At 39.9% G+C, this 19,683-nt stretch overlaps 2 protein-coding genes and 1 long non-coding RNA gene across 4 annotated transcripts in view; 2 read left to right on the plus strand and 1 right to left on the minus strand.

The window, feature by feature from the left end:
• On the plus strand, window positions 1-9,334 carry LOC100693964 (ileal sodium/bile acid cotransporter). Its single transcript, XM_003445290.5, has 7 exons — window positions 1-139; window positions 2,803-3,287; window positions 5,021-5,139; window positions 5,270-5,358; window positions 5,573-5,748; window positions 5,836-5,993; window positions 8,376-9,334. The coding sequence occupies exons 2-7, from the start codon at window positions 2,905-2,907 to the stop codon at window positions 8,570-8,572; spliced, it is 1,122 nt and encodes a 373-aa protein (XP_003445338.1). The 5' UTR covers window positions 1-139; window positions 2,803-2,904; the 3' UTR covers window positions 8,573-9,334.
• On the minus strand, window positions 5,608-11,385 carry LOC112844150 (uncharacterized). Its single transcript, XR_003216789.1, has 3 exons — window positions 11,068-11,385; window positions 5,845-6,000; window positions 5,608-5,739 (listed from the first exon to the last, which is right to left on the minus strand). It is a non-coding gene; the product is annotated as an uncharacterized LOC112844150 (long non-coding RNA).
• klhdc3l (kelch domain containing 3-like) overlaps window positions 10,695-19,683 on the plus strand; it is a 15,900-nt gene continuing 6,911 nt past the window's right edge. Inside the window, exons 1-4 of one of the 2 annotated variants that reach the window (XM_013271444.3) lie at window positions 10,695-10,811; window positions 17,608-17,803; window positions 18,414-18,496; window positions 18,596-18,674. In XM_013271444.3, the coding sequence (XP_013126898.1) occupies window positions 17,632-17,803; window positions 18,414-18,496; window positions 18,596-18,674 (334 nt within the window). In that variant the 5' untranslated portion in view covers window positions 10,695-10,811; window positions 17,608-17,631. The remainder of the gene's footprint in view (window positions 10,812-17,607; window positions 17,804-18,413; window positions 18,497-18,595; window positions 18,675-19,683) is intronic. The other variant, XM_005452022.4, reaches the window with a different exon arrangement.

A 19,683-nucleotide genomic window follows, 5' to 3' on the forward strand; every position in this document is an offset into this window, starting at 1 on the left:
GGGCTCGTCAGGCACTCTTTTTAGCTGCAGTGGTTATTGTTATATTTGCATGCTTCCATCTCCCGTTTCTGGTTGGTGACAACTCGTCCTTTTCGACTCTCCTTTTTCTCCCTCCCTGGAGCTCACAGACACACAGCAGGTATGGCAGTCCATTCTCCCTGCAGTACGGACTACACTGCCCATGAGGCTACATTCTTTAGGGCTATTTTTAAAAACATTTCTTCACGTCATTATGCAACTAGGGGTGACATGGGCCGTGTGAATGAGACCCAGGCACTAGAGCCTCTTAATGCGTGTTTTGTTTGGGTTTCCACCGGCGTGGAAAATAGAGAGGGCATAGCCTAACATATGAAACAGGAAAAGACCACCATGTAATCCATTTATTTCAACAAAGTACCTGTATTCTGAATGCCACCCTTTTAAACGGTAACTGTAACGGAATACAGTTACTCATATTTTTTATTTTAAATACGTAATGGCGGTACATGTATTCCGTTACTCCCCAACACTGCCTGGGGCCAAGATATTGTCACTGCCATTGGTTAGCCTGATATTAAAATAAGACGAAGCTAGCTAATATGTGTCCGTGCGTGCATGCATAATTGAGCTACATTTCTTAGGAATGTTGTAGCTTATTATTTGGACAACCACCATCATTACAATTAAATCTTTAGTCTTTTAAAACTCACAGGCTTACAATGAGCTGGCCTATATTAAGAAAAAAAAAAAAAAACTTGCACACAGTGCTGAGCTGCATCTCAAATTAATCTTCCAGCTCTCAGTTGACATATAGCAGAGCCCAAATGATGGATCAGTTGATCAGTATCATTGGCCCTACATAGGTCTATCATAGTGACATGGATCTTAATCAGTAGGGTTATATGTTTTCCAATATGATTTTTTTAACAGAAGATAATGTGGATTGTTATTATTTTTTAGCTCTATGGGCAGCATTTTTGTGGATTTTATCCTTTTTCTTAATGTAGCTTTGGCATATACACATATTTTGCTCTCTTACTATTTTTAGGACCTGACTGATACTGAAAATTTTAGGCTGATACTGATAAAAAGGAAAGACCAAGTTTGTGTGTTCAGGAATAATCACTGAAATTTAAATAGAAAAATTGTGTTATATACTTGCAATTACAGCCTTATACATCAAACACAAACTTAGATCAAACTTGAAACAAGAGAGCATGAGAGTGAGGATCAGCAAAGAGAGTCATCTGATGAAGATGAATTCATCTCCAGTCCAATCAAAGAGGGTTTTCTTGCTTGTGCCACGGTCACCATGGAGCTGCTGCACTCCTTCGCAGCCATCAAGAACCTCTCTCTTAAGCTGAACACAGCTCTGCCTGCTTCTGCTGCATGTGAACAACTTTTTAGCTGTGCTGGTCTACTCTTCACAGCCAAACAAACCCGGATAGCATCTGTTAATTTAGAAAACTGGCTCTTCCTGAAGTGAAGTGTGACAGAAAAGCTATGTCTAAGAGTTAAAGACACTTACTTGCCTGTTGTTCACAGTTTGTTTAAACTGTTCTATGCATGTTCAGAAACATTTTTGTCATTGTTTTAACAAACAAAATTCCTGTTTTAAATCTACATTTATTTACAAAACAAATTTCCTTTCTATACCTTGTTCATCTGCGAAATGTGCTTTGAACATAGATATTTTATACTGGTGAATCGAATCGAATGCCTGCTACTGATGACACAATAAAATATCCATCGGTTAAAAAGTAATTAATACTCTGAGTAGTTTTTGAGAAGAGTACTTTGTACTTTTACTCAAGTATTTTTTAACACCAGTACTTTTACTTGTAATTGAGTACAATTTAACCAACGTAACAGTACTTGTACTTGAGCACAAATTTTGAGTACTCTTTCCACCTCTGCATGTTGGTGTGCTTTTTTAGGTTTCTAAGTTCATGATGACGCGTGAACAGTGCATTATATAGCGAGTGCTTAAAATGAAGACCTAAATAAACTGAAACAACACATTCTGATTAATTTGAAGGAAACCCCTGTGAAAGAATCATAAATTACATAAACTAGTGTGAAAAATAAATGATAAACTGGTAACGGCAAAGTTGCATAAAGTCAGTTAGGAAGGAAATAAAATATATGGAAAATAAAGCCACTAATCAGAGAACAGGCCTGGGATCTCCTGGTGGGTTTAAACACACTCATGTGGTGGATTGTTTTTTTTTAATCAGGTAAGCTGTTTTATATTGTCAGCATTTCAGATTATAAATTAACTCATGTTAAAAATGGTTGATCACGCAGACTTTGGGCTGTTAACTAAAGATTATGTCACCATGATGAGCCTTCCTCTCTCTTTTGCCTCTAAACATAGCCACAGAAGGGCTAAGATGGTCAGAGCACTCCCTAATGATTGTATACACCTTTACTTTGTTTTACGGGCTCTGGGTTACTCCTGTTTAAAAGAATGATTAAGAGACCAAAGATGGTTATTATAATAGGAATGTTCAAAGAACATGTACTCTGTGGTCGCTGCCTCTTTGAAACATTTCCTGCATGATGATGCTTGATGACATGAGAGTCCAACAAAGCTTTAAAACCTACATGGCTGTAAAAACAGGAGTCACTTTGTAATGGCATTTCATATTTCATTGCGATTTTCTTTTTTATATGCATGTGCTTTTGAATGCTGACCCCATAAAACATAGACTATTGGTTAATTTTTTATCTTTCCGCCCAATTTTATTTGGCTTTGAAACTGTGGGCATAAAAGGGCAGTGATCAAGCTCACTCCTTCTCTTTGTCACATCCCTCTTCCAGGACAAGGGGAGAAACTGGATTTGTCTCATCTGAAGGACTCTAAGAAGCCCCAAAGCGTGTGCAAGTTTACGGATCTGCTGATATTCTTCTTCTGCAACAACAATGTCCATGGTGAAGGAAACCTTCTGTGATGCTGATGCCACAGCCTGCTCGGGCACAGACTGCCTTGTTCCTCCCAGTAACTTCAATGCCATCCTGGGTGTGGTGATGAGCACGGTGCTCACCATCATGCTCGCCATGGTCATGTTCGCCATGGGCTGCACAGTGGAGGCTGCAAAGCTGTGGAGCCACATCAAGAGGCCATGGGGCATTATCATTGGCTTCCTCTGCCAGTTTGGCATTATGCCTTTCACAGCTTTTGCCTTGTCGCTGGCTTTTAGGGTGGAAGCTGTCCAGGCAGTGGTCATCATCATCATGGGCTGCTGTCCAGGTGGCTCAAACTCCAATATCATCTGCTACTGGTTGGATGGAGACATGGACCTCAGGTGAGATGGCGGGCAGGCTCATTGCTATTTTTTCATTTTCCCTTTAGAGCAGACGTCCCCAAGCCTGGTTCAGCTGGAGGTTTCTTCCTGTTTAAAAAGGAATTTTCTTTTACCCCCACTATCACCAAGTGCTGCTCTTAGAGGACCACTGTGTTTCTTTCTGTGTTCACTTTGTGATAACTTTTTTTTCTATTGTGAATATAAACTAAAGAGATCATTTTCATTTTGTTTGGATCACTGAACACTCTTAAGCTATTATAAGGAAGGGTTTCTTGTTGTGTAGCTACCTGGCAGGAGAACACAACAGAATTCTCTTGGCTCTTGGCGGAGGCAGACGCATCTTTTTTCCCTCTCCCTCCCTTATCTTTCCGTGCTTAGCTTCTATGTCCTTCTCTAGTCTTGGTTAACTCTAATCCTCAGATAGTCTCTCAGTCTTGTTCTCTAAAAGCTGAAGATTATGGATTTGATCAATTGGTCCCTTAATAAAATATCACACCCTATTCTCGATGAGAAGCCTTCTCTCGGGACAGCCAGATTGTCCTGCTGAGACGTTTGCAATGGTCAGTTGCATCGTGTGCCTGGCAACACTCTCAATGGAGGGCACTGAACGAGATCTACCTAATCAGAACAATGCTAATAGAGTTCTGGCTGATTGGAGCTGGCTCTGACCTGGCTTATCGAAGAACAAGGAAAGCGGTTACAGCTGTTCAAAACCCCACAAGGCTGCCTGACACAATTGACGATGGGCAAGCCGTGAGTGCTCAGACTGTGTTTATTGAATGCAATATTGATAAGATCCTGGAGAAGCTCACGGCTCTGCAACGGGAATTGAGAGACCCGATGACCAGTGATGGACATTTAAAACAACTGCAAAATTGGAATGCAGTTGTTCAGTCAAACCCAAAAACCATCTCCTTCATGCAGCTACCCAAGGCCAAGACTGGCCAGACAATTCTCCCTGATTAGAGGACTGTGTTTTGACTATCTGCTCTTATCCTTCAAGGTCAGCTGCTTTAGCTGGGGGACAGTTGATTTCTTCTTAACCGGGTGAAAGGACACTCTCTCTCAAGTTGAACACTGGATACACACACAAGCAAATCTCTTATGAACACTGACACACGCACGCACTCACCCCCCTTCCTCCTCCACATGCCTCCGAACGCTTACCCCCCCCCGAAGTAGGCAGGCAGATCTGTCCAGCGCCCCCCCCCCCCCGAAGTAGGCAGGCAGATCTGTCCAGCGCCGGAAGACTGGCAGCAAGACGGGGCTGCTGTCGACACGGGTTTACTCCTGACCCCTCCCCCATAAATTCCAAGTAATGTGAATTTATGTTGTAAGATGTGCTTTCTGTGCTGAGGTGGGGTTTTTTTCTGTTCTCAAACTGCTCTCCCCTAGGAGCTCAGTCTGGGAGGAGTTTTTTCTCCTCCTCTTTCCTCATGTGTTGTGTATTTCCATTGTTTTTTTCGTACCTCTCTGACCTGTCTTCCCAATGTTATGTTTGTGTAGTCTATGTATGGTCAGAAGGGGTTAAAGTATTATCAGTCATACAATCAATCAATCAATCAATCAAACAATCAATCAATGTCTTACAAGTTTTTATTGGTCTAGAGTTTTATTTACATTTATTCAATGTAAATGCACTATTTAAATAAAACAGATTGTATGTGTGTACATAAGCCCAGCTAGGGACAAATGCAGGAAACTCATCAGTGTCTATATTCTTTACTCCTCAGTATCAGTATGACAACATGCTCCTCTCTCCTGGCCTTGGGGATGATGCCTCTCTGTCTTTTAATCTACACCAGCGTATGGACATCCAGTGACAGCATCAAGATCCCATATGACAGTATCGGTAAGGAAAGTTCTCACAGAACTGAAATACCTATAGGAATTTCAAATAGGTGCTATCAGGATTTCAAACTTTGAAGGCTGTTCCTACCTCTAAGGTAACCTTTTTATAATCTACTAATTTACATCCTCAGGTATCACTCTGGCAGCCCTAATCATCCCTATCGCTGTTGGAATGTACGTAAAGCGCAGGTGGCCCGAGAAGGCAAAAAAGATCCTGAAGGTAGGAATACTCTACAGTTTATTGAATATAATACTACAGGTTCAAAGTTGTCACTTATAACATGTTGTGCCTCTGTGACATGTTTCTTTGTAGACTAATGGAAACCAAATTTTCCATCATACATACTGGGGGGATGTGATTTTTCCATTTTACAGTGCCTAACCAGTTAAATCACCTGGACTGGGTTTTAATGGAGCGTTTGTGTTGTGCACAGGTGGGATCAATCGTTGGCTTGGGTCTCATTATCACTATAGCTGTGATTGGAGGAGTCCTCTACCAATCGTCCTGGACCATTGCTCCCGTCCTGTGGATAATTGGCACCGTCTACCCCTTTATTGGATTGAGCCTCGGGTTCCTCCTGGCTCGCTTTGTGGGTCAACCCTGGAACAGGTGAGGTGACAGCAAAATGTTTCTGACACAGCTACATTCAAGTTTGACTTGCTGATGAGGTTCGTCATTGTTCCTTTATTTCTCTAGATGTCGAACCATTGCACTGGAGACAGGTATCCAGAATGCCCAGTTGTGCAGCACTATCGTCCAGCTGTCCTTCAGCCCAGAGGAGCTGGAAAAGATGTTTGCCTTCCCTCTCATCTACAGCATCTTCCAACTCGCGGCAGCACTCATCTTTGTGGGATGTAAGACCTTAACACACACAACACATACATTGGCCATTTTCTCCTGCATCACTGGACTTTTTTCAGTTATTGGTCAGTGAATGCAGCTACCTTATTTTCCATTGTGTCCTCCCTTGTGATTTTTTTTTGTTTGTTTGTTTTGTTTGTTTTTTTCTGTGTCAAGTCAACATATTAAGCCAGGTGTTGTGCCATATAATGAGAAAATGTATCACTCAAATTTAACCAGTAACAGAACTGCAGCATGCTTCTTGCTTCTCTGGTGGTTTGTCTGTGTCAGAGATCAAGCATCATAACACCCATGACAGCACATAGTTTGAATATTTTTCCCCAAGTTTGGTTTGGGAAAATTGGGAGAATGGATGACTTTATCTCACAGTCTTGATTACATTTCTTTGACTATGTCATTTGCTTTTGCAGTTATATAATTAAATAAAGAGGGATGCTGCTTAGAATTCAACAGCACTAGTCAAGATTAATGCAAGCATGTAGTAAGAGGCTGTTGACTTTATAGCAGTCTTTCCCAAAAGGTGCACCTTGAGTCCAGGTGTGCCAGGGATTTTGTGTGAACCAAACATTATTTTGTAACTGCAAAAAAAGTAATGCTAAAAATTAAAATTGACTATATTTTTGACTGATGCATTGAAAGCTGTGATTGATGGTGTTGAGGAGAGCATTGAAGAATGTAGGAGAGAAAAGGTAGAAAAGCTCCCCCAAAATCACCTGCAAAAGCTATCTGTCTTTAGAAACTTCCTCGCATGAAGTAACTAGCAGCAGCTTTACAACCTGAGACTCCTGAATGGCAATGATTTTCCATGACTTCCTGCAATAGTGTGTAAAATAACAGCTCAAATCGACCTTGAGAGGATTATAAGTGACATGAAGGGATGATATATACATTATAGGGTTACCTAGGCAACTGACATCTGGAATATCCACTGGCAACCAACTGTCAGGTACAAAGCCTTATGGCTTCAGTTGGATCAGAGATGTCAGTAGTCATTAGCCCAAATGTGGCATTTGTTGGCAGGAGTTAACCGACACAAGCTAAAGAGTTTCCCCTGAGAGAAATACTGGCTTCTGTAAGAAAGTGGTGGATTTGAACCAGAAAAAGCAGGAACAATGCACTCTCATCAATGCACTTTCTCGGGTCTGCTTCCTGTGGTTCCCCATATATGCAGACGTCTTTAGCATTAGTGCACTGATGCTCTAACAGCTATGAACAATTTTAAGAAGTGCAACATCTTCATGAATTTTTATGTCACCCAGGAGGTCTTTTGTTTTGTGGGATGTTTTGCTTGCTGTTAGTTTTCATCCCTCGCTTTTTCCTTTCACTTCTACTCTCTTTAGTTTGCATACTAAAAGGTTCTGTGTTGGGTTTAGGTAATGACAAGTACTTAAATTTCTAGAGAGAATTTGGTTTGGGTTAAAACAAACCCCCTAAAAATAGTAATCTTGCACATTTATCAGTGATAAGATGGACCTACCACAATCTCACTAATGCCATAACCCAGTGCATCTCGGAACAGATCCAAAGGACAGACTTTGCTTAACCCTTTCACCCATAGTGGTCACTACAGTGGACAGCTATTCAAAGGCTTTCTTGTATTTGTGTCAGTGTTCATGGTATATTTGTACATAAAACACTACAGTAAACACTACACTACATTGGCAGGGTTATATTTGTTATACTTTATATATATATATATATATATATATGTTGTTATATTGTCATCTTTTTAAAAAAAATATTAAAAATTTTTTTTATTGTTTTTACACAGTGTATATTATTTATTCATGTGTCAAATTCATAAGTGAAAACGTCTGTTATCTAGCTAAGTGGACATGTAACACTCTTTGAAAAGTACATTTAAAAAAATGAAGTTCAAAAATCTTTTTTTCATGCCTAAAGATGAATAAAAAAAAAAATTAGGAGAAAAATCCTGATTGAGGTTGTCATAATTTATGCCTGAAAGGGTTAAATTAGCAATGCCTGTGTGTTTGAGAATATGGTACTACTTAATGTCATAGAGGTGAGAATAGCCTTGCATAAACATAGGTTTTAATGTGTGAAAATGTGCAGTGAGGGGATGGATGGAAGTTAGAGTTCACATTGAGGCCATCTTCTGCAGAATACCTTGAAATTTTGAGTTCTGTCTGTCCTGGGAACCAAACATTTGAGAACCACTGCTTCACAGAGTATCATAAGATGCTCACTTATACTTGAAACTGAACAGAAAGAAAACATGGGATGCTTCAAATTTTCTTGTTATGGCATCTTGCATAGATGCTTTGTCACTGAAGTCCAGTTTATTCCAGTTTTAAAGGCTTTGTCCAAAGGTGTCTGCTCACTAGTTCTGAATCTATGGTTTGTTTCCTGTCCAGGCTTCCAGCTTTACAAAAGATGTTGTGGTGGTGGTGGTGGCTCGTCTGCAAACAGTGACGCTCCATACTTGGAAGGTCAGAACGCTGATGTAGAAGAGCAAAAGTACTGCCCACGGGAAAATGGTGGCTTTGAGGGCGATGAGAGCGGCAACAGGGATGTGAAGGATAAAAGCACTGGCAAAAGCACTGAGCTGTGATATTGCAGCTCTGAATACCAGAGACTTTGGACTGTTGGTAGAGCAATAACAACTGCAGCACTGAACACAGCATTCCGACTCTACTATGAAGACACACTGCACTCTGCAGGCTGTATGTGAACCACACTAAACCATTTGGAAAGGTTTAGCTAAATTGGGTTGCACAATTTTCTTCCCTGGGACAGTCAGCATCTAACTTCAAGTGGGAGGGTGGTGGGGACCAACTGCTGAATTATGTGTTATTTACTTTTATTCATATGTAAATATTTAGAACCACTTTGTCTGTTAGACGTGTGTCTCTTAATCAGTGCTTCAGTGATTGTAAACAGGGTGTTTTGGGATTTTTTTGTAATGTGACAGCCCTAATTTATTTCATATTACTGTTATTTCAAAAGCAAATTGGTCACTAAATGCTGTGGTTAGCTGTTGAGTGGGGAAGTAGCTAAAAGTCGAGGGCGAATGATTGAAATAATAATGTAATAGTTATGGATAAATGGGTAATGACCATGTAATCAATCTCTAAAAGTCTGGGGTCTTAGCAATCAGTTTTTCTGTCCATACTCAAACATCAGACTTTGAAATCAACATATTTGCACTTTAATATATTAGTCTGCTGTACTGCAAAGGGACTTTATTCAATTAAGCAATTAAAACTTATTTTAATTTACTTGAATTTTTTTTAGATGATGAGCTCCAACAATTTTAAAGAATACATTTCTGTTCTCAGTTGTATAGTTATGAATAAACATTATTTGCAAGTTATTGTTTTTGTGCAGTTGTTCCAATGACCTTTGTCTCATTTTTAAAAAAAGAGTAAAGCTTTGTCTTTGACCCTAATGTGGTAAAAAGTTAACAGCTGCACGTAGTCTTGGTGCAAGGTCACAATCATAATGTTCTGTAGTCATAAAATAATAAAATAAAATCATGTCCACAGGCTAAACGATGCAAACAGTATGCTAAAATTGCTGCTACGTGATCATAAAAATGCTCAGCTGTCGCTTACATAATACACACACTCATAAGCACTAAATATACAGTTTCCTTTACATATGATCGACATACTAAAATGCTCTGATGGCATTTATTAGATTTTTTTGTTATATGAGGTGTAAAAAAGGAGACAAAAATTAAACTACTGGATGTAAATGTGGAAGATTGCAAAAAATTTCAAAATATTTTTCTGCTTGATTATGGGATAATTGCCAAGAAATGGCAATCAACTCAACACCAATGGTGTTAAAAGACAAATTTCAGTCTCCTTATCTCACAACAGACGAATAGTAGTTTAACAGTAGAAGAAGCAGACCAACAAATTCAAGGAAATATTTCATAAAAATCATTAGAATATTAAAGGAACATTGTAGGGGCCAGTTTTTGTGTTGTTACCTTATGTGTGTCGCTAGGGGTCACTTTTTGTGTTTTTACGGCATGGTATGTTTTTCACTTTTTTTCACTTCACTGTTTTTCTCTCTTGGAATTGAGGTACCTAATGACCTGTGTTGGGTCAGCAAAATAAAGTGAGGGTTTATATGAACCTAAAAGTTTAATCCAAAAGTAGATCTCTTATAAATTCAGTTCTTGTCGAAGAGTGTTGACTGTGTACCTACAATAAACTGTTTGCAGAGCTGAAAAGGGCTGAATACCTTTGCAAACATATTCCATTATTCATTTATGTGTTTGTGGCATACATTTCATGATACTAAAGAAATTTAGAAACTACTAGTGTATTGCTACTTTATTAATTGCAAGGCATTGTATGCATAATATCTACAGGTCTAATCCTGTAATCAGCTCTGCCAGGTAAGTCAATAGAAAAAAAAAGCTTTTAAGAAGGGTAGAACTATCAGATGTTAAAACAAACACATATTTTTTTTTTTTTACTTTTGATCCAATTTTCTGATTTAGCCAGCTAAGTGAAAAAAAAAAAAATCCTGCAATCACATCTGACTGGGATGGTTGCGTTTCTCTCCATTAAGTAGTATTGTCTTCTTCTTACATTTTACAAAATAAATAGCCTTCAGATGACTACTGAACTGGAAATATCATACGCAGTACATTTGTATTTTTTTTTTTTTTTTTTTTTGGTCGCCACGGACGCGTGGCCAATCCAAACCAATTCTTTCACTTCCCAGACCCGCGGTGTGAATTTACGAGGCGAACTGAACGCAGCAGCAGCCAGTTTGCAGTAAAGCAACGATCAAAAGAAGCGGCGGCGCGGTACGGCAGCGGAGGACTGCCTGTAAGTAAAACATCATTTTAACGGTAAAACTCTGTTTGTTCAGATGAAGTGCCCTTTTTATAACTATTTTATAGCTCAGAATCTTTTGGCAAAGAAACTCTGACCTCCATTTGTCCCGTTTTGATCAAACAGACGAAAAAAAAGTTTATCTCATTTCCTCTTCTCGAGCGTTACCGTTATCATTCCTCTGATAGATTTTCCTCGGGGTTTAATATGTCGGAGAGACACAGATATGAAAACAGGGAAGGTATCTTACTTTAGCTTAGTGGCTTTCCTTCGATTACATAAACTCCTGAAAGCATGTGGGGAGCCGCTACTGGAGATGTGAGCGAGTTGTGGGTTAACGGGTCACATTCCTCCTGATTAAACGAAAGTGTCCGATGTCACGTTAGGAACGGTTGTACACATCAGAAAACTTCACGTTAACGGACGCTACGTACAAAAAAGGTGCCTGTCGCTACTTATCGTATTTTAAACGGTTAGAAATTACTTTGTGTCCTGAATATACACCTAAGTTAATGAAAGGAGGCAGTTACCCCAGCCTTAGTATAGATAACCTGTTAAACGGTGTCACCGAGACAGCTTCATGCCTTATTATCTGTAACTGTCGGAGAATTTCCGATTTGCGAATGAAAACGTCACCCTAACATAATGTGGCTTCATGGGAATACAGAAGCTCCATTGTGTGTGCTTTATCTGATCGCTCCACTTTGGGAAAAGTATTCTATTACTCATTTACTTCCTGCCCAGGGCATTACCAGAAGCTCCTCTGTTTGTTTTTTTCTGACACTACTGACACTATGTTGTTACTCTGTAGTAGTCCTGAAGCGGCATCCACACAGGAAGTGATTTGCTTGTTTCCTTCCCATGGCTTTGTCACTGGCTGTTGGTTGGTAGTAGATAGGCTATCTGGCTCTTGTTGCTTAGGTAACACTTGTGTATTTACTCCCCTCATGTGTCAAGCAACGATATCCTTTGCACTGGATATTGTTGATTGACACGGGATATGGTGGTCTGTTCAGGACTGGGAAAGGTTTAACTCCCCTGGCTTGAGATTACTGAGTTGCCAGTTTGATTGCAGTTACTTCCACAGACTCCCCTTCCCCCAGAAGTCTATGGGAAACTAGCCCTGACTTTTGTAAGCACTCTTTGGATTTTGATTTTTGGTGCTGAGTTTGGACTGCTGCATGGGCTACAGCATTGAAGAGGATTCAGTTCTCACTTGTTCTCATCATATGACATCCAAAGCAGTCAAACGGCCTTTACTTCTGTCCTGCTGGACAGAAAGATCATTTTTCCTTGATCATTAAATGTGAGGTTAGAGCAGTCTCACAGACCAAGTGTCACCAAACAACAGTTTAAAAAGATCTCCTTTTATCTTGTCCCAACTTTTTGTTTTAGCATGTGTGCGTGTTTGTTGGTGAAATACTGACCATGTATGGGGCTTGTTTTATAAAGAGCGGAGGTGAGACAGGTGAGCAGCAGACTGAATTAGTGGAGCTACAGGTTTAAGATAAGTTTTTTACCTGTTCAGCTGATAGCTGTCCACATACGGTCACAAATTCTGGTCATCTGAATCTTTCATAGTTGCACATAAACAGTTCTTCATGCTTGAAGTTTCTTTCTCATCAGTGCTGTTGTGTTTTGTGTTTGGGCCCCACATGGTTCTTTACGAAGTGTAAGGTGGTGCTTTAATAGGTGCATGTTAAACTTGACTGCGATTGGATGATTTATTGGGTCGATGGAGCAGATGGGCTAGCACTAGTTAGAGTATGCTCACAGTTTTGAAACATTGCAGTTTCTTTAACAGCTCCATCCCGTTTCATTTGTTTGGCTGATATCTTCACATATTGAGAATAAATTCATTAACACAAAGAAATCTATAAATCTTAAATAACCTATGTAAGACAGAAACCAGCATTGCTGTCTCAACTTACTGAATTTAGGAACAGATTTGCTGTGCTATTTTCACCAGAGGAGTTGATCATGGTGCTGAAATGTTATTTAAATTCCAGTGGGCAGCACTGCAGCAACCTGAGTTTTCTGCGACTCAGCGAGTCAGATTTCTGTAATGACACGATTACACATCCTGCTGCAATAACAGTATTTGTTGACTGAGTGAGTGAGGCTCACAGAGTCTCTGCAGGAGAAAAACTCTTCACTGAAGAAATCCTCAGACAAATCTGAAGTCTCAGAGTTGGTACGCTAGTGGTTGAATAATTACAGTAACTTGCTGTAATATTTGTTGGAACTTTAATTGAAATCAGAATACACAGTTATTTGCACAACCTTAATGAGAGCTGCTTCATTATTGCAAAACTTAGAACCAGATTTGTTTTTTTTATAATAGTTGTAATCTGGATTATTTTACTCCAGATTACATTCCAGTCCATTTTACTACAGACAGGAATTTGTGAAAAAAACAAAAAGAAATAAATGATGCTGCTGGTGGAGGATGCAGGCTTGTGGGTGTTTTTGGCTGTAAAGTTTGTATCTGAGGACAGCCGGTCCCTGCCAGGCCAGTAGCCTCCTGTGGTGGCAGCCACACGGATAGCGTGTGTCAGTCAAGTCCTGCCACAAACACATAGGATGACAGACCCTTTGATGAATGTACATATTAACTTTAGTCGACTTTTGCTTGGTATAAATGGACCTTGATAACCACACATTCTCTTTCTGTCATCTCAGCTTGAGCTACGAGTGAGTTTTGGCTTTTAGGAAACCTCTTTTTAAGAATTACATATTAGGCAGAGTAGCCAAAACCCATGTTCAGGTACTCATTTACATAAAGCCCTTTTTAGGAAAGAGGTGCATTTGATTTGTAACAGAAAAAAAAACAAATAATCACTTTATCCTAATTATCCTGTTTTATTTATATTCACTGGAAGATTATAGAAAATTAAAAAAGAAATTCTGATTAACCTTTCATTCCTAGTTTAATTGCATGCCTGAAATTCAAATAACTTTATTTATGCCAAAACCTCAGACTTCCTGTGTTATAGCAGCCAAAATATTAAAGAATGCCTGTCACAGATTATCTCAAATAAAATAGAAAAGTTCAGTAAAATAAAATCCAATAAGGTAAAATTTACAGTCAAGAAGGAGTTCAGTTACACAGAAGAGGTTAAATAAGATTTTTTTAAAAGAGCGCCATAACTCTAAATCTAAATCTAAATTAAAAACAGAGCAGGTGCTTTGATTTGTAAAACGGGACAAAATGAGAGCTTAAAAACATAAAAGCCGTTGTTTTAGCCTGAATAGTTTATTTTTCTGAATTGAAATTAAAATCTCATTAACAGTCCAGTTATATTTTACCCATTATATCAATGAATGATACAAATGTTAAGTTAAGGATGAGATTGAGTGCTTTAGCTATCAAAAAATGGAATGAAAACAGAAAAAAATATAAACATTTGTTGCTCTTAGGGGCTCAATGAATCCAGCATGGTATGGTGATAGGATGCAACCTATGCAGCAAGTCCAGTCATACTACTAAATATCTCACAATCAACTATTAATATCATTATAACAAAGTGGAAGGGATTAGGACAGACATCACTCAGCCATGTAGTGGCAGCCCACATAGAATCACAGAGCGGGGTGCTGAGGCACAGTAGTGCACAGAGGTCCCTAACTTCCTCCAGAGTCAGTTGCTACAGACCCCCAAAATTCATGTGGCCTTAGCTCAGGAACAATGAGTAGAGGGGTTCATGGAATGGATTTCCCTGGCCGATCAGCTGCATCCAAGCATCACCAAGCATAATGCAAAGCATGAGATGCAATGGTGTAAAGCACACCACCGCTGGACCCTAGAGCAGTGGAGACGAGTTCTCTGGAGTGATGAACGCTTCTTGTCTGGTGACAGTCTGATGGACGAGTCTGGGTTTGGAGATTGCCAGGAGAATGGTGCATGTCTGACTGCATTGTGCCAAGTGTAAAGTTTGGTGGAGGGGGGATTATGGTGTTGGGTTGTTCTTCAGGAACTCTTAATGCTTCAACATACCAAGACATTTGGGACAATTTCAAGGTGTCGGCTTTGTGGGAACAGTTTAGGTATGGCCCTTTTCTGTTCCAACATGACTGCTCACCATTGCAGAAAGCAAGGTCAATAAAGACATGTATGAGTGAGTTTGGGGTGGAAGAACAGTGCACAGAGTCCTGAACTCAACCCAGCAAAAAACCTTTGGGATGAATTAGAGCAGAGACTGCGAACTAGGCTTTCTCATCCGACATCAGCATCTGACCTCACAAACGTGCTACTGGAAAAATTGTCAGAAATTCCCTTAAACACGCTCTTAAACATTACGGAAAGCCTTTCCAGGAAAGTTGAAGCTGTTATAGCTCCAGAGGGTGAGCTGACATCATATTAAATCCTGCGTATTAAGAATTGGATCTGACCCTGAAGTTCACAAGGCAGATGAGCCGATGCTTTTGGAAATATAGAAAACTATGGTGAAAAACAGTGGTTGTTCCATTTGATTCTAGATTTTAAGGACTGCATTCCTGAATATTGTTTTTTTTCTCCATGAACAACAAAGTTATAGTCCTATTTATTCATGTGACCCTCAAGTATTTGGACAACACTTGGCTAGATGTGTCGCTTAAGTATTGTGACCTCAGAGCTGTTTGCTCTTGTGACAGCCTGATAAGACAGTGGTCAAGGCAGACTCGAAGTCCAAACAGAGAAAAACTAATGGCTGTGGAAAAACTGAGTATACCTCCTCACTTAGAGATGGAAAATTACTGCTCACATCCAGTGACAAAGAGCAAAGCTGATAAACCTCAGCTTACATGTGATGCAATGTAAGGGTTTGAATTCAGTTTTTCTGTATTGAGTTTCCATGTTCTGAATGTGCCTGTTTTGGTTGTCATTAGTACTCTAGCTTCGCTGTCTCTGCCACAACAAGTGTTTAAATATACGTTTTTGAAGCGCCAAACGATCATGTGTGTCATCAGCCACCCAGGACACCATCTATTAAAGCCAAAGAGAACACGCTGAATGCAGCATTTCCCATAGCTGTATAAGTTTTTATTTAACCAGGAAGTGAAACTCTTGACAAGAAACTTTTTTTTCCCCTAGAGTGCTATGGGTGCTGGCATTTTTCATGATGCTGGGAGTAACTCCACCTCCAAGAGAATATATGAAGAAGCCCTCCGTCAGGGAGAACATGAGGCTATCTAGTTAGCAACAACTGGACTTTCAAAATAAGAGCGAGGAGGATTATTCACTAGTAATTAGCTAGTAAATGTGGTCGGGAGGCAAAGCCTTTCTCAGTTGACATAGGGTGTGAGGTGACAGGACACCAGTCTATTACAGCGGGAACACAGAGACAGACGGCCACTCATACTCACATCCACACCTACATGCACTTCAGAATCACTAGTTAACCTCACATGCATCGCTTTGGACTGTGGCAAGAAGCTGTAGTACCCAAACAAAGAGCCACTGGGAGAACATGCAAACTCCACCCAGAAAGGCCCCAAATGGCTGGTTGATTTAAATCCAGTACTGTAACTAAGTAACATTAAAGTTCTTATAGGCCTGAAATTTCATATTTCAAAACTGCAGGAAATTCCTTGATAAATCCTTCCCACCGTGGGGTAGTCTGCATTTAGCCTGCTTTCTTTGCAGACGGGAAGTTTGAGTGTCAGTCTGAAGGTTTCTGCTTTGGTTCCTTGTTCAGATGCTAGGTGCGCTCAGTCGGTACTAAAAGGTATCCAGCTTGTTTTGTGTGTCAGAACAGTTTTCCAAATGCTGCTGTAGTCACTGGCCATCGGGTAAATGCAGAACAAACAGGATTCATTTGATGAGTAAAGTTAATGCGCACTTAAACCAAATGTCTTCAGTAAATCAATTCAGGAAGAAAAAAATGTGTTCATTTGATAAGAAGTTTATCATTCAACAGAGACATTTTATAAGGAAGAAGAACGGCATAAAATTCCTTCAACGCCACAATGTGCATGTAAATAAAAGTAAATTTTATCTTTCTCAGGACTCTGCAGGTAGTCGGAAAAAAAGATGCAAATGAGGGAAAAGCTCTGATGGGTTCTAAAACGAGAGTTAAATTAGTGTAGTTGTGTGCAGGATTATAAGTACTAGAGATTTTGGAAAGTTGAGTAAATTATGATTATATTATCATGTTATATTATTATTATTACACTACAATTCTGGCTCAGTTTGAGGGGCGGTGCTCCAAAATGCTTGGTGTAGTCCCTCTGCTCTTTTTAGATATGAACTCATGAATATCCACTCATGTTCTGGTTGTACAGACAGTTTTTAAAGCTTTTATTCTGTAGTGGTTTGCACATTAGCTTAGAAAGTAAAAGGTTGCAGGGTCAGTTCCAGCCACAGACAGGTTAGGAAGGGCATCTGGCGTAAAACTCAGCCAAATCAAACATGTGGAGCTTACCTACTGTGGTGACCCCTCGTGAATACGGAAGCAGCTGTTGCTTGGGTTTTTCCTTTGCCCTGTCTCCTGTAGTGCAGCCTTTGTTTCATCCACTTTGGTCAGGGCCTGTTCACACGGATGGCGATGAAACTCATCTTTTTGCACTGTTTAATAACTTACAGCATCCAGGTGGAGTCAGTCAGCTTTAGCATCTGTAGCGGCAGTTAGAGCAGAATTTATTTAAAAAAATGTAAACTTTTAACAGAAAAAAGGATATTTAGTCCTGCATATCATCGCACAATGAAATTAAAAAGGTGTTACCAGTCTGTGACATTTGTTCCTGGCACTTTTTAGCCATGAGAGTGGGTCCATATAACACTCGACTGTATACATGTACTTTCTTTTAGAAGATGTTCCAGTGAGAGTGAGGGATGCCAGGTATGAGTCAGAATAACCCCTGTTTGTGGAAACAGCTCCCCCTGAGAAGCAGCCTGTCCCCGTGCGACCGCTACAAGCATGCCTGCTGCAGCTACAATGCAAACGTCTATGTCCTGGGAGGCAGAGAGAACAGCTGCCTGAGGGACTTCTGGAAATACAATGTCGGTAAGGGCCCCCACACATTAATAGCCATGTATATATAAAGATGCAGATCTATATAAAGATGTCCTTGTGGCTGGTTGCAGAGTAGCCACTAGAAAGACCTCTTTCTAAGAATTACATATTAGGCAGAGTAGCCAAAAACCATGTTCAGGTACTCATTTACATAAAGCCCTCTCTTCAAATGACCAATTAGTCTACTACTTGAAACAGCACAAAAGAAACAGACGAATGTTATGACTTAACACTTTGATCTTCACTTGTTGAACAGATGTCTGTCTAAGATCTATCCTCTCAGATTTGGTTATGGTCACCTCAAGCTCTGCCCTGGTGAAGGCTACAGTGCTTCAAATCTCCATCTTTTATATGCAGTCTTTTATTAGAAGATAGAACCAACTATTTCTATGGTATTTGGGCAGTGCCTTTGTGCATATGTAGAAAGTGTTGCAAGTCGTTCAAGTTTATGTACACACACTCTTTCATGAAAAAAGATGTAACATTTATTCCACTTAAACTTTGTGAAGGATGTTTTTTTGCTGCATTCTTATAAAACAGCCTCATACAATATCATTTTTGTAATCATCAATTAACAACACTGCTGTGTTCAATATTGCAGTCTCTGATGAATGGACTGAGTTGACATGCAGTGGTGAAGCGGCACCAGAGGAGCTAGAGGGACATTCTATGGTAGCTCACAAGGTACCTTCACTTTCTTTAATCATTGGACATAAAGCAGAGACACCATCTTATGACAGCGGTGGGCATGCTGAGTTTGTTTAACAGCTTTGAACTCTTCAGGGTTTCCTGTACGTGTTTGGAGGCCTGTTGGACTCTGCATACACCACATGCAGATGTGCTCTCTGGGTGTTCGACATTGGTGAGTTTCACTCAGTGCCGCGTGGGCTGGCAGCCAGTCACACTGCTGTTGTAGTCAGTTCTCAATCTCAGCAGGTAAGACATGTTGCTGCATGTTGATCCTCCTAATCCCTGTAAAACTTTTCATTCCTCTGTGTCACTAAAGCTGAGAGAGAAACCCGAGAGGGTCTCCATGCTCATAACAGCGGTGTCATGTGCAATACAGGTTACTGAAGTAACATGTTTTACATATGTGAACAAAGTCCAGGTGACTCTAACGACAATTAGAAACAACATAAGTAAATGTGATTTACCCCAACACATATTTATCAAATGGAGGAAAACTGCAGCTGTGTTCATTTCCTGCTCTAACACTTGTAACATTTTACCAAACTTGGATATTTTTAGAAGTATAAGCTCTTGAATTTTTCGTTCCACTCCAAGTATCACAATCTAAAGAAAAATCTGGTTTTTTTGTTCAGCATGATGGGGTCTGTCATGACTTGCATAAAATGCAGCAGTTTCATTTCTTTGACATAGAGCAACAGAGACAAGCATTGAAAAAGTGCATTCTAGGTGAACTTTCAAGGTTAATATCCCCATGTGGAATAGGTGGATAGATCAATGTAGCGATAGCTGTGGAGTGGAGAAACAACACTGGTGTTACCATCTTTATGATAGTTTGAACAGATCACACTGCTCAAAGCAAGTTAAGGTCTTGAAGATGTTTTTTTAAGTATTAGAAGGGTCTCAGGATCAGCAGGTCATCTCTTCAGTTTCTAAAAATAATTATTTGGCATAAGACAGGATATCCACTCTTGTCATTTTATAAACACTAGAGGAGAACATTCAGCTGCCAAAGCTCATCACACCCACACAAACACTCACACAACAGAGTCAACCCAGTTTCATCAAACAGTCACAACCTTATATGTCCATGAACACCACTTTGCATCAGTCTGCTCTCAATATTTTGCAGTTTTTTGAAAGGCAAAAAAATTCCACATTTGGAGGTAGGCGGGGTTAGTGGC

This window comes from Oreochromis niloticus, linkage group LG16 (genome assembly GCF_001858045.2).
Source record: "Oreochromis niloticus isolate F11D_XX linkage group LG16, O_niloticus_UMD_NMBU, whole genome shotgun sequence".
NCBI lineage: Eukaryota > Metazoa > Chordata > Actinopteri > Cichliformes > Cichlidae > Oreochromis > Oreochromis niloticus.